This window comes from Paralichthys olivaceus, chromosome 20 (genome assembly GCF_024713975.1).
Source record: "Paralichthys olivaceus isolate ysfri-2021 chromosome 20, ASM2471397v2, whole genome shotgun sequence".
NCBI classification, from domain to species: domain Eukaryota; kingdom Metazoa; phylum Chordata; class Actinopteri; order Pleuronectiformes; family Paralichthyidae; genus Paralichthys; species Paralichthys olivaceus.
This window is the reverse complement of record NC_091112.1, coordinates 3,169,853-3,183,224: the sequence shown is the minus strand read 5'-3', so window position 1 is coordinate 3,183,224 and position 13,372 is coordinate 3,169,853. Positions and strand designations below refer to the sequence as shown.

Below are 13,372 nucleotides of genomic sequence, written 5' to 3'. Positions count from 1 at the left end.
CGGCCCACAAATCACTCATCCATCGTGTTTCCTTACTGTGGCTGAGAACAAATGCACGACAATAACAACAAATCTCACTTTTCTTTAGCTACTACATAGAAGTACTACAACAGCAGTATGGCGGTCCAGCGGGTTTGAATATTGGCTTGTTCAGTGAGAAGAGTCATTATACACAATACCAAACAAAGGATGCCATCAACGAGATCCAGGATATCGTGGGTCGATATGACGTGTTCGACGAAGAACAGGTGTGTGTGTGTTGCCTCACCTGATGCTAACCTACCTGACCTGCGGAGGTTAAATAACTCGCCATAACCAGTAAAGCACAAAACGAACCACCTCTAAAAAAATGTGTTCCAGATTTCTGAAAATAGAAAAAATAAATAGATCAAAGGTTTTTTAATTCTGCTCTTTTATCTGTACGCTGAATGTTACGTCCAATCGCTAAGAGATTATTAGCTTAGCTTAGCATAAATACTGGAAACAGGGAGCTAGTCCTTTTTTTTTTAGGTGAGAGAACTCATACTGCGCTCTTATCTTTATGCTAAATGCTAAGCTAAAGCTCTTAGCTATGAGATGATTTCCTCAGCTCAGCATAAAGGCTGGAAACTTGGCAGAACACATTAAACAACAAATTTGATTCTACACACGGAGGACGAGGGGGGCTGGGTGTGAGGGAAATAATAAGATGGTGTTAAACAGCACATAATATACAATTTTAAATTCTAAATGATCCCCATCCTTTTAATAATTCCACGTTATGACTCATGATACACCTCTAAAGTTCATTTTCACTGTCCCTCAGGTGGTTTCCTTTGACCCGTGGCCGAGCAGCTCTACCGCAGTCAAAGAGGTTCAGAAGGTGAGCGTCAGCAGCGGCTGTGCCAGCCATCTCTGTGGCAGCGTCTTCTTCAACCTGGGCTACGGCAACGCCAAGACTGGTACGATGTGAATCACTTGACTAACTGTACAAACTATGGCAGTTCAGCATTAGTCAGAAGTAAAACCCTTTAGGACTCATCTCATGAAACCACATTCAGCTCTGTGTTTGTCTTCTTCAGCTCCAATCCCAGTCAGAGCCTCAGCAGATATGGTGGAAAAAGCCTTGAACAGCCTTTGGTCCATCAAACCGGACACGGTTCAGGTCACAAAGCAGGATTTCAGCCAAGGATCCCACTACTTAGTCACATTCAATTCTGACAGAGGTAAGAAGAGACAGAAAAACACGTCTGGGAGGGAAGAGGATCGATGTCTGCAACACATAATGTCTGACTTTTTGACTGCAGGTGATTTCAAACCTCTTCACTATGAGGTTTTTGGCTCGGACACTAACGTCTCTGTTGCGGAGGTCACCAAGGGGAGGAGCAACATGACGACATTCACTCTGCTCTGGGGGGGAGTCCCAACAAAACCCATCGCCTATAACGCAACTGACGTTCAGGTCTGTCACGAAAAAAACATCTTGGAACAGTAGATCTCAGTGTTCTCATATCGACGATGTTTAATGTTTGATGAATGTTTGAGGGGTTTTTGTTTTACCGGAAATTCAGAATCCCCCAAATCTACAAACTCTCTCTAAACTAAAAATGATCGTGATATAATGACTCCTCGAGTGGATGTGCAGTTTATTCAGAAACAATACTAACGTCCACCTGGTGTGATCGTGAACAGGTGCAGTCGGCTCTGGAGGACATGATGAAAGCCGAGTGTCCCGCTGAGATCCTGACCACCGAAGGCCCCGACGTGAAATACTTCAAAGATTTCGAAGACGACAACTCTCAGGTCGGCGAAGCCAAGAAGAAAAATCTCTGTTTTCTTTAACTGTCAAATAAAATGAGAAATGCAACAAACACTTTCAGGTCAAGCTCAAGTGGCTGAGCACACACCAACTAAATGTGCGTGTTTGTTTCCTCACCAGTTTGATACTGGAAGGGAAGGGACTCCTGAGAAACACTCTGGTTTCTGTGGCCAGTGGTCACTGAAGAACGCTCAGGATCTTTTCAAGGAAAGCTACACTCAAGCGTCCGGGGACAAATATGGACAAGTTTCATTGGACACATATCCCACGGTAAAACACACAACTGCTTCATGTACTGCCGTTGAACTGCTGTTGAACTTTTATCATTAAACGTGAAATCTCCGCCTTTTGTTCCAGCTTTGTTTCGCCTACAAGGGAACGTTGAAGGATGAAGTTGGAATGAGATTCTCGTATCGCAACAGCCAAGGGCAAACGGCGACACAAACCGCAAAGATCCGCACAGTCTTCACTAAAAGCCAAAAGTCAGTTAAAAACCATAAAAATGACTTTGATTTGTCATTAACACTGTGTTAAGACCCTCCTTTGATGAGGTCGGTTTTTCTTTCTCCACAGATGGAGTTACAAGTGCATGGACATGCTGAGTTCTCTGCAGACTGAATACATTGGCAGCAGATACCAACTGCTGGAGTTCTACCTCTACCAAGACGCCTCTGGTGCAGATTTCTACGTGGACGCCGTTCACATCGGAAAGAGACCGACCACAACTAATGAAAATGGTACAAAGCTCCACAGTAGTTTTATTTAGCGTCCCAGTCGACTGTGCAAAAGTGGAGATTAACAAAGAGAAATCACACAGGCCAGGAAACAGCATCCAATTACATATTTTTGTTACCATCACAATAAATGTTCAACAATTAACTTTGCGGATCTGTGTTGTTCCCCTCAGCTGTTCCCCTCAGGAGGAGGCCTCCACCGTTCGAGCACTTTGGACGTTTCTTCAGTGCGATCTCTGTTTCCAAAGTCACGTCAGCTGCTGCACAGATCAGCTACAATATTAAAGCCACACCAGTGGAGTGTGCCTTTGATTTCCAGATGCTAGAAGTCGCCTTCCTGCAGGTAACGGATTAACGGACATATTGAGAGAAACAGGGTCAGATGAATGATTTGTCGCCTGCAGATTCCTGCATTGGAGCAATAGTCGACCACAGGAAAAACGTAGATTAATTGTCTGTTTCTCAATGTGATAAAATATATTTTTTTAAATTTCAGTAACTTACACATGAATAAAAGTTTAGCTGTTGAAATCCTCTTTTTTTTTCCAAACCTTGGGGGGAAAAAAACTGAATAAAAGAGTTAAGTATGTGACAGAAGATCGGGTCTTTCCCATTCACTCTGGTGCAGAGTGTGATGGAGCAACAATGTGGAGTCTGTAATTGGCCTAATCTTTTGTGTCTTGGGAAATAAAATCCAATATGAGTCAGCGCGCCACACCATGTGATATAACTCGCGGTTCGGAGAGGCGCCACAATGACCCTGTGTTGTGTGTCATGTCTCAACAGCCTGAACAGTCATCATCCTAAAAGATTACAACAGAATCAGGGACGACTGCTATGACAGTCAGTCCATCCTTACCTCATTCTGCAGTATCTATAAACATTGACTTCTTCCCCATGAAAATACTAAATAGAATTTCAACTGGGCTGAAAAACAAGATTAAATATTTCTTGATTAAATTTCATAGTAGTAAGTACGGACCAGTTCAGCTTTTACATCCTAAGCTAGTTTGCAGTGTCCTTTCTTATATTAACCTTTAAACAAGTACACAAAACTACACAAGGTTGTTCACAGCACAAATGGTAGAGGTGTCTTTTGTAACTCCGTTTCTTTTTTTCCCCCATGTCAAAGATGTCTAACAGCAGCGAGGACACGGCTGAGTTCAGGGAGGGAGCGGCCAACGTCACCATCACTCGGCTGCACAGAGCCTCGCCTCCTCTGAACGGCACATTTGATGTGGAGATTTATGGGGGAAGAGCTGAAGGTAGATCAGACTGTGACACCTGAAACTGTCCTGCATCATTCATAGGAAGAAAATTCACTATGTAGGATGTGATACTCGTGGTATTTGTGCCAAAACACTTTATTGGGACAGCAAAACATGTATTAAAGATTCCAAGTCCCACGTATCCCTCCACTTCTACCTTCATGCAGAACATGTGTCAGAGTGACTTCTGCAGGGAGGTGTCTAACACAAACAGTGCTCGTTCTCAGGTCTGTCCGTGGACATCAGCGAGGAGGACCTGAAGTACGCTCTGGAGGGAATTGCGGGGATGGGACAGGTCAGCGTCACGTACCAGAGAACCTGCAGACAGCCCAAGTGGAGGGTTAAGTGGCTCACAAACCCTGGAGGCCAGCCTTTGATTCAGGTCAGAACACCAGTAAAAGTACTAGTAATTCCTTTATCAGTATCAGTGGAAGTAGTAATGCAGAAGCTGCAGTGCCTGTAGCATTAAATACGTGTAAATATGAATGTGAATATTGTTTATTTGCAGTGTTTATTCCCCTGTGCTGATCATTTAACATGTTTCAGCAGCAGCTTGGTCAGATTGTGTCGTACACTCATTACAGATCAACAGCTCCTCAGTCGTGGGTCAAAATGCAGCTATTAAAGCTCAAGCGAAGACAAATGGAGGACTGCACATCAAAAGCCTGGGAGGAGATTTCTTCCGTGTCTGGGAACCCAAACCTCAGGTAAAACTATGATTCAAACAGCCTCTGGCACATGTGGATTTTAGTTTGGCCTTTATTCACCTGTCAACTGCGCGGTCTGACCACATTCACTTTACTTGTGTTTGTCTTCTATAAATGCTGCAGAGCAAGTCCCGTGGTTTTCTGTTTGCTGTCGTTTTTATTTTGTGCCTCCGGGCAGGATTTCATTCCACTTTCTTTGTGTTGAAGTGATTGACAGCTGCACTGTTCTAATGACTCTTGTATCAGGTTCACATTCTGTCCTTGATTGTACTCGGTGATCTTCACAGGTGGAGGTGTCCATCAATGGAATTCCCTCAAAGTGTTCTGGTGACTGTGGATTCGAATGGTCCGAGGAGAAGACTCCAGTGGTGACTGGAATCAGCCCATCTCAAGGTGAACTTTGAACATGTGTGCGGCTTTATTGGGTAATGATTGATTATTTATTGTGTAAAAATTATTTCGCAATAAATCATTTAAATGTAATGGTCCCCAAAAAATCTACTTGAGGAGGATTTAGCGCAAAATACTATATTGAAAAACTTCTAGTGCAGGTTCATAAATATGTCACTTTTTATGGTCGTATGTGTTTTTAAATACATTTGTGCTTGGTGATTTACAATTTTGTCTTTTTTTGTTGCTTTTTCTCAATAAAAATGATAAATGTGTCACTTGAATATTTAATAATTGAAGAAAAATGTCAGTAAAATATCTCAGGCCTCCTCCGAGTACTGTATCTATGTGGTTATGAATTTCAGGATCAATGGGGACTCTTCTGACTGTTACTGGGATGAACTTCGCCAACGAAAATGCCTCCATCATGGTGGGACAGGTCAGGTGCCATGTTGAACAGACCACAGGTAAATGAGACACGTTTTGAGAGGTGACAACTTCAGGTTGTTATTATTATTATTATTATTATTATGAGCCAGCTTTAAATAAAATCAATTTTTTATTTCAGCAACCTCTCAGGTGTGCAGGCTGGGCAGTGCCAGCGCTGGAACCTACCCTGTGTCTGTCACCTTCCCCTCGCTGGGGAACTCCCGCTACGCAGACAGCAACATCACCCACTTCACCTACCGGCTCATTGTGTCGTCTTTCTCTCCACTGTCTGGAAGTTTAGGAGGTACGTCACAGCTCCGAAAAAAAACCCAGCTGCACTGAAATAAATACCCACAAATTATGATGTTACACACTTTTTCATCAAATGTTTTTTTTCTAGGAGGCACTCTGCTGACGGTGAAAGGCTTCGGCTTCAGTCAGAACACCACCGTGACCGTCGGCAGTGTCAAGTGCACGCTGGTTCACACCAGTAACACTGAGCTGAAATGCAGAACACCACCAGTACGTGTTCAGACTCCAAACCACTGCTTCCTAACGAACGTTATACTTCTGCATTACCTAACATCTCAGACCAGTGTGACCAAATCTTATCAAGCTAAAGGTTCAATGTTTGCAAAGAACTTCGGCTCTAAATAAGGATATTTGCTTATTATTTTCTTTTTCCAGGGTCTTGCTCCATCAAACCTGGTGACAGTGACGGTGGGAAACATGAGTGAGACGGCCAACGGCTCCTTCAACTACGACGCTTTGCTCACTCCTACTGTCACAGGCCTGAGTCTGCTCACGTCCACGGTGTTCGGTGAGTTGAGTCAAATGTGTAATGAACTCCCGGTGAGGTGAGATCATCACGCAGTAAGTGGTTGTAGGGATGAGTGAACTCAGAAGATTACTGGGATGTTCTTCTTTTTTATTCACTTAAATGGAAGTTTGAGTTTAGTGGGCAGGATGGGTTTTGTTCTTGAAGGTCAATGGAAACTGTATCTGTCTGCATGTGATGCAGTTTGTGCTCTGCTTGGCCTTTGTTTATGAAAAGAACAGGATGTCATTTCCTGTTCTTCTCTCACAAAACAAAACACTCAGTCTATACAACTAAACTATGTTAAAGAATATAGAGTATTTTTGTGTTTTTGTCTGTAACGTTGCTCATAATGTTAAAAATCAAGCACTCTATTAATCTGAAGTGTTCGGTTGTTATCAGCCCGCATGTGAAATGTCTCTCTAACATTACATCAATCAGAATGAGAATAAGAATGCCTTTACTGTCATTGAACAGGGTGTACAATGAAATTGTAATTGCATGTGTCGCCAGGAGCTTAAAGTGTTGTCAAGTGTCAAAATCTTTTGTTGTCGCTTGCACCTCCAGAGTTTGCTTCTCGAGTTGTGTAATGTTGAGTCACAGGTTTTCTCTGTTTCTTCCGTTGCTTTTGTAAAAACCTTGAGAATCTGAGCTGAGGACACTTGTAATTATAACAGACAATACAGGAGAACGCAGACAAGGTGTAAACCTACAGAACAAACAGTGGAGCGTTGCTCAAGAAACAAAGGGGATTTAGTCGAGTGACAAGTGATCATTATGTTGCCAGTTGAGCTGTAGAAGCTTTTTCCACGCGATAACGTGTTGATGTCGTTTGGCTCCGGTTTGTAGAACGCCGACTTCTCACCATCCAGGGTTCCTCCCTGGGAAGCGGAGATAATGCAAGCGCCGTGTACGTAGGCGGAAAGGAGTGTGTCCCCGTGCACTGGGCCGCAAACAACATCAGCTGTCATCTGCCTGTGCTGCCGCCTGGTCTGTACAAGGTGGAGTTACAGGTCAAGAATTTGGGCTTTGCACAGATAAGGTAAAGATACCCGAGAAAGACATGTCCACGGTTAGGGATTTAGAAATACTCTCACATAGTATCTGCAGAAAAGCAGAACAAATACTTTCATTTGCGTCTCTTCTGTACTCTTTTTTTTGTTTTTTGTCTCATAGCAACAGCACGAATGGCACCATTGAGTACATCCTGGAGGTCTACAGCATCACCCCGGTGTTTGGCTCCTTGATGGGAGGGACCCGGCTCACCGTCTCTGGCTCTGGTTTCAGTAACAGCACGTCTGACAACAAAGTGTCTATTGGTGAGCAACATGAAGCCCAGTAATTAAAATGCACACGGTAATAATCCACACCAGCAAGTGGGACAACAGTGGAACTGGATATCAGAATTATGGCTGAAGGGGAAACTATGAGAGCTACTTTACAGTGATGTCTCTTTATATGGAAAACTGTTTTTGTTTAGCAGCTCACACATGTTTTCTGTTTGTTCGCGGTGTGACAGGAGAAGCCGTGTGTGAAGTGAAGGTCGCCTCTGCCAACGAGCTGCAGTGTGTGATGCAGTCAGAGGAGAAGACCCACACCGTCACCAATCAGGGATCCCACAGCGGTACGTCTACATTTCCATCCATTGTTCGCCCGTCAAACTAAATCTGAGCAGACGAAAATCGAGCACAACAGGTCGAGGATTATTTACAGAAAACTGCTGCGAGCAAGGAAGCTGTCACCTGCAGCTTTAGTGTGACGGCACCTATTTTTAAAAACCAGTCCGAGCTGTGTTTTTCCATCATAAGCCACATTTCAAAACGGATTTACTGTGTTTAAATGACACCTTGCTGAAGCTCAAATAATGAAATCTCTCATGTGTGTTGATCCGTCTGTCAGTAACTTGAAATGTGTCTGCGTGTTGCAGCTTACGGACAGGGATACGCGTGGAGTCCTGCCTCAGTCACAGTGTTCGTCGGGGACACAGTGATGTGGCGTTGGGAGGCGCCGGCCTTCCAGAAGGTGGGATACAGGGTTTTCAGTGTTTCCAGCCCCAGTGGCACAACTTACGAAGGGGGACCATTCACCAGCGGAGACACCAAAACCAGCAAAGGTAGAACAACTGAAATTAGGGGGATTAAAAACGATTAAAGACCGATGAAGAAGCCGGGATGAAATAATTTTGATGACATAAAGCGGCATTTTACTGATGAACCTGGTCGAGTTAGTGCTCGAGTTTGAATTTAATTTATAAGCCTTTTATTTGTAATTCTCATTTCACATTTCCTTTGTGGATGATTCAGAAACTGAATAAGAAACGAGATGAAATAACAGTGAAGCTTTATCGTACATGCGGCTCACACTAAGTTGCAATGCATTGTGGTCCATCTGCACCGTAGCTGCGGTTGAAACGTGACCTCGCCTTGTTGACAGTTGACGGCTCATTTCACATAGATGCTATTATCAAAAAGCACTTTAACATTTGCCGTGACAAACGAGATAAGTGACACGCGAGGAATTTGATGTGTGCTTCATCGTGTGTCACACCTTTTATAGAAATTCACATGTTCGAGTATGCTTCATGACTTGATGTGAGATAATTACAGTCTTTCTCTCCCTCTCTCATTCTTCAGGGTACTTTGGCTACCGCTTCACTGCCCCCGGCGTGTATTACTACAGCAGCGGCTACATAGACGGTGCTAACACCAAGCTGCTGCAGGGAGTCGTGAAGGTCGAGCCTCGGCAGCAGAGGAGCAGCAAGGCCTCCGTCAGCGTGGGAGGGATAGAAGCCAGACACGTGATGGGAGGTAAATATTCACATGTGAATAAAATTAAAGTTGCTTATCCTCCTGTAAAACTGAAAATACAAAATAAAGCAAAGGTGTGACTGTGCTAAATTTAGATATTTATTTCAAACTAAAAGATTATGAAACGTCTCCCCTCCAGGTTCCCGTCGTGTTGCCAGAGATGCCCCTCAGTGTGTGGCCACGCCCCAGTGCCCGGGGACCAATCAGAGTGCGGGCGGTCTTTCTTTCAGCACCTCCACCTGCTCCACCCCCACAGTCACCTCCATCTCCCCCAACCAGGGCTCGTATCACCAGGTCATCCACATCCAGGGCAGCGGCCTCAGCGACATCGCCTGCGCTAATGAGGTTAGCAGTGTTTTTGTTTTTTTTGTGTTTTTTTTTTGCTCACAGCAAAATGTTATGTAATTAGTGTGATTTATTGAATTAAACCACACAAGCAGATTTTTGTGGTGATTTTTATAGCAATCAGTACATTTCAGTTTAAAATAAAGTTAAATAAAATGTTAAGATAGAGATAGAATAAATAATGAAACATAAAGACCTCTCAGGACTCTTGTTTTTCAATAATAATGATTATAATATTTTAAGTATTATTTATAAAGTATTGAAGTACAAACAATAGCAGCCTGTTAAAAGCGATTTGAAGATCACACATTATTAGGAACATAAATATAAAATGAAAACATTTTCCAAATGAGAACATTTAAAACTAAATTGAAGTTAATTTCATTCTAAAATGATTAAAATAGTCCAAATCATTTTGACTTGTATTGTGTTCTCAGCTTTGAGTTCAGTCCCTCGGTATTAAAGTGAGTAATTGTGCGTCCTGCAGGTGACGGTGGGAGATCAGCCCTGTCAGGTGATCAACAGCTCGCACTCTGCAATCTTCTGCCAGCTCAGCCCCAGCAGCGAGCTCGCCGTCGGTGTCGCTCTCCCCGTATCGGTCAGAGTCAACAACCTGGGCAGTGCCATCATTAATGTGCCCAACGAGCTCGGCCGCCGCTTTGTTGTTCTGCCTGTGGTCGACTCTGTCTCGCCCCCTGTCGGCAGCACCACGGGCCACACCAGACTCTCCATCCGTGGCTCCGGCTTCTCTGCGGGACAAGTGACCGTTGCCAGCGAGGCCTGTGTGTTTGTGTCGGTCAATTACACCCATATCGTCTGCGACACCGCTCCCTCTCAGCCGCACACCGGTGATGTCACCTTCCAGACGGGCAAGATCCAAAGCTCCTGTCACTCAAACTGCTTCTTCATGTACTCTTCCTCCATCACTCCCACCGTCACCAGCGTTTCCCCCGACACCATCAGCGGCCTCACGACTGTAAACATCTCCGGCTCAGGGTTCGGCAGCCGTGTGGACGATGTGGTCGTTTTCGCCAGCAGCATCGCCCTGGCAGTCACCGCCGTGTCAGACAGCAACGTAACGGTACGAGTCGATGCTCTCCCCGCAGGCGACCACCCAGTCAAGGTCATTGTGAGGAGCAAAGGCCTTGCCTCCGGTCAGCCCACCCTGAGCAGCAGTGCCCAGGCCGTCCTGAGCCCCAGCGAGGGCAGCATGGCAGGAGGAACTCGTCTTGTCCTCACGGGAAACGGCTTCGCTCCGGGGAACACCAGCGTGACGGTTGGCGGCAAACACTGCAAGATTGAGGAGGTGACGCCGGGTGTTCTTCGCTGTCTGACGCCTCCTCACAGCGAGGGCCAGGTGGCCGTCAACATCCAGGTCCTCTCAGTGGAGTATCCTCCACTCAGCTTCACATACTCTGCAGCCCACACGCCCAACATCAGCTCCGTCAGCCCCACCACCGGTAATTCTCCTCCTCCTCTTCATGTGCTGTGGAGAGATCATTCTAGTTCAATAAACAGGGGCTGCAGTACAGGAAGCTAATCCACTCATTAACTTGACTACACCGTTTATTTCCCACAGGGCCGAGCGGTTCAGTCGTCACTCTGACCGGTTCAGGGTTTGGAAACGACTCTCAGCTCATCGCTGTCACCATAAACCACGTGGCCTGCAATGTGTCCGCGGTCTCCGACACACAGGTTCAGTGCACCGCGGGGGACAACCCCGGGGGGACGTACGGGGTCACGCTGCATCACCAGGTCAAAGGTCACGCCCTGTCAGAGGTCATGTTCACGTACGAGCTGACTCTCAGCAGCGTGCAGCCCAGTCAGGGTAAGCAGAGACACAGGAAAAAACACCATTGCTCCATTTTCCGAATTTCTTTCTTTTCAGGTCCCACATCATCCAAACATGTTTCCATGTATTTCTTGTTTTCTTCACTGCAGCGATTTAATCTCTCATTTTTTTAGAATATAAAAGATAAAGAACAAACTCTATTACAATAATTCATCTCAAGTGTCATGGGCTATCTGAGAATAATATGAAAACAAAAGCACAAAGCAAAACAAACATTTCTCTCAGTAGTTTCCTGTGACGTCCATCGTGTCCACGAATGTGACAAAGTGCAAACTGCTCGTCTGTCGTTATTTATCTTCTTTGAAAAGTTGAAATCCTGTTTTGAAAGGCCGTAAGCTTTGATGCACCGTCAATCTTTCTCGAATCGAATCTCTCATCTGTTATCAGGCAGTTTTGGTGGCGGAGCTCGGCTGAGCATCCAGGGCTCCGGCTTTGACCCGCGCAACTCCACCGTGACGATCTGCGAGGAGCAGTGTGACGTCGACAGAAACGTGTCGACATCCACACGTCTCTACTGCCGGTCTCCGTTCAACAACAGTGAGTTTAGTCTTTCTAGTCGTCTTTATTTTACCCAGACAAAACAAACCATAAGAGGATTTAAACGTATCGAACTGTTGCTGGTTAAATGATTTATAATGATTAACTCGGGGGCTGCACAACAGGACCAGTGAGGCAGATAAGAACTTTCTTAGAAGTGTGACACATCCAAATCTACGCAGAGCTAGAACTCTTTTGAAGTTGAGGGTTAAGAGGTTAGAGCCGAGGGTACATTCACAAAGAATGTGTTCTTACTGGTTTGTCACATTTTAGGCTACAGTGACAAGGTCTTGTTCGAGCTGAATGAAACCTGCTCCGATGGAGACAGACTATGTCCTGTAGGAATGTGACAGGCGGTTATCTCTGTGCACGCATCTTAACTCTTCCTATTGTTTTGTTGTGGCATGTGTCTGTCTGTCTTTCTGTCTTTCTGTTTGCGTGCGGGTGTCTCATCTCCTGTCAGGCACACAGTCAGAGCTGAGCTGCGTGGTTGCTGTCATAAATCAGCTGGATGCCGTCAACGTATCAGACGGCTTCATTTACAAATCTCAGCTGACGCCGGTGATCACCGAGGTTTCTCCTGGCAGAGGAGGCACAGCCGGGGGCACGCGACTCACAATCACTGGCTCGGGTTTCAGGTGCGGTAGAGGAGCTGCTCCTCCACGATACAATGGACACACCCAGAATTAAATGCTTAAGTTGCGTAACACAATTCCTCTTGTGTCACAGAATGTTTTTCTCTAAGTGGGTTTATTGTGAGGACATATAATTACATTTACAAAGTAATTAGAACAATCGTGTAAAAACTACAACGCACAATGTTATACATGCAAACATAATTACCCAACAATTAACACTTTATTCTTTATCGGTTGATTTATTACTTTCAGATAAATTAACATTGAAATAAATTAAATAAAGTGAAATGTATGTACAGGCCTGTAGGTGGTTCTACACAGACACAATCTAATAAATACACAATATAATATAAAACAATCAGAGTTTATTTTAAAAAATGTCATTCTATTTTATTCAAGTATATTACAATCCTGCATATGACAGCATTATATTATATATTATATCTATAGCACATAAAACTATAATGAACAACTAATATTATAACATGTAATTTTATAGATGATAATGTAGTAAATCCATACAATAAAATAACACACTATGATGTATCTGTGCAACATTGATCTGTAATTAAACTCCTCTTTGAATCTCATCTTACAGCACAAACATGAATGAAGTCACCGTGACCATCGCGGGGTCCGTGTGTGACGTCCAGTCCACGAACAACACGCACATCATCTGTGTGACCAACTCCCAGGGACAGTCCCAGGAAACCAAAGTCCGAGTCAGCGTCGGAGACCAAGGCATCGCCAGGATGGTGAGAGAAGACCCGGCGTCACATCATGTCTGCTTCGTGTCTACATCGACACTGCGTCTCGTCTGATGTCTGTCTCTTTCTTCAGGACAACGCTGATTTCTTCTACATCGACGTGTGGTCGTCCAGGTTCACGTGGGGCGGTCTGTCTCCACCAGAGAGGGGCTCGTTCGCCGTCATCACTAAAGGCCAGACCATCCTTCTGGACACCAACACCCCTGTGCTGAAAATGCTTCTTATCAAAGGTATTCACTTTCTATCATGGATTTGCAATGACAGACGGAAGTTATGTTAAATT

The 13,372-nt window shown here is 44.6% G+C and overlaps 1 protein-coding gene across 2 annotated transcripts in view; it reads left to right on the top strand.

The window, feature by feature from the left end:
• pkhd1l1.1 (PKHD1 like 1, tandem duplicate 1) overlaps nucleotides 1–13,372 on the top strand; it is a 30,309-nt gene that overhangs the window by 5,165 nt on the left and 11,772 nt on the right. For both annotated transcript variants that reach the window (XM_069516626.1, XM_069516627.1), the window contains 29 exons: nucleotides 89–248; nucleotides 806–941; nucleotides 1,062–1,205; nucleotides 1,287–1,441; nucleotides 1,672–1,782; nucleotides 1,919–2,068; nucleotides 2,156–2,280; nucleotides 2,372–2,535; nucleotides 2,706–2,875; nucleotides 3,665–3,797; nucleotides 4,028–4,182; nucleotides 4,385–4,507; nucleotides 4,795–4,900; nucleotides 5,263–5,364; nucleotides 5,466–5,630; nucleotides 5,727–5,848; nucleotides 6,014–6,146; nucleotides 6,993–7,185; nucleotides 7,320–7,462; nucleotides 7,663–7,767; nucleotides 8,071–8,256; nucleotides 8,777–8,950; nucleotides 9,090–9,295; nucleotides 9,783–10,755; nucleotides 10,875–11,123; nucleotides 11,535–11,684; nucleotides 12,148–12,322; nucleotides 12,921–13,077; nucleotides 13,163–13,319. In XM_069516626.1, the coding sequence (XP_069372727.1) occupies nucleotides 89–248; nucleotides 806–941; nucleotides 1,062–1,205; nucleotides 1,287–1,441; nucleotides 1,672–1,782; nucleotides 1,919–2,068; nucleotides 2,156–2,280; nucleotides 2,372–2,535; nucleotides 2,706–2,875; nucleotides 3,665–3,797; nucleotides 4,028–4,182; nucleotides 4,385–4,507; nucleotides 4,795–4,900; nucleotides 5,263–5,364; nucleotides 5,466–5,630; nucleotides 5,727–5,848; nucleotides 6,014–6,146; nucleotides 6,993–7,185; nucleotides 7,320–7,462; nucleotides 7,663–7,767; nucleotides 8,071–8,256; nucleotides 8,777–8,950; nucleotides 9,090–9,295; nucleotides 9,783–10,755; nucleotides 10,875–11,123; nucleotides 11,535–11,684; nucleotides 12,148–12,322; nucleotides 12,921–13,077; nucleotides 13,163–13,319 (5,222 nt within the window). The remainder of the gene's footprint in view (nucleotides 1–88; nucleotides 249–805; nucleotides 942–1,061; nucleotides 1,206–1,286; nucleotides 1,442–1,671; nucleotides 1,783–1,918; nucleotides 2,069–2,155; nucleotides 2,281–2,371; nucleotides 2,536–2,705; nucleotides 2,876–3,664; nucleotides 3,798–4,027; nucleotides 4,183–4,384; nucleotides 4,508–4,794; nucleotides 4,901–5,262; nucleotides 5,365–5,465; nucleotides 5,631–5,726; nucleotides 5,849–6,013; nucleotides 6,147–6,992; nucleotides 7,186–7,319; nucleotides 7,463–7,662; nucleotides 7,768–8,070; nucleotides 8,257–8,776; nucleotides 8,951–9,089; nucleotides 9,296–9,782; nucleotides 10,756–10,874; nucleotides 11,124–11,534; nucleotides 11,685–12,147; nucleotides 12,323–12,920; nucleotides 13,078–13,162; nucleotides 13,320–13,372) is intronic.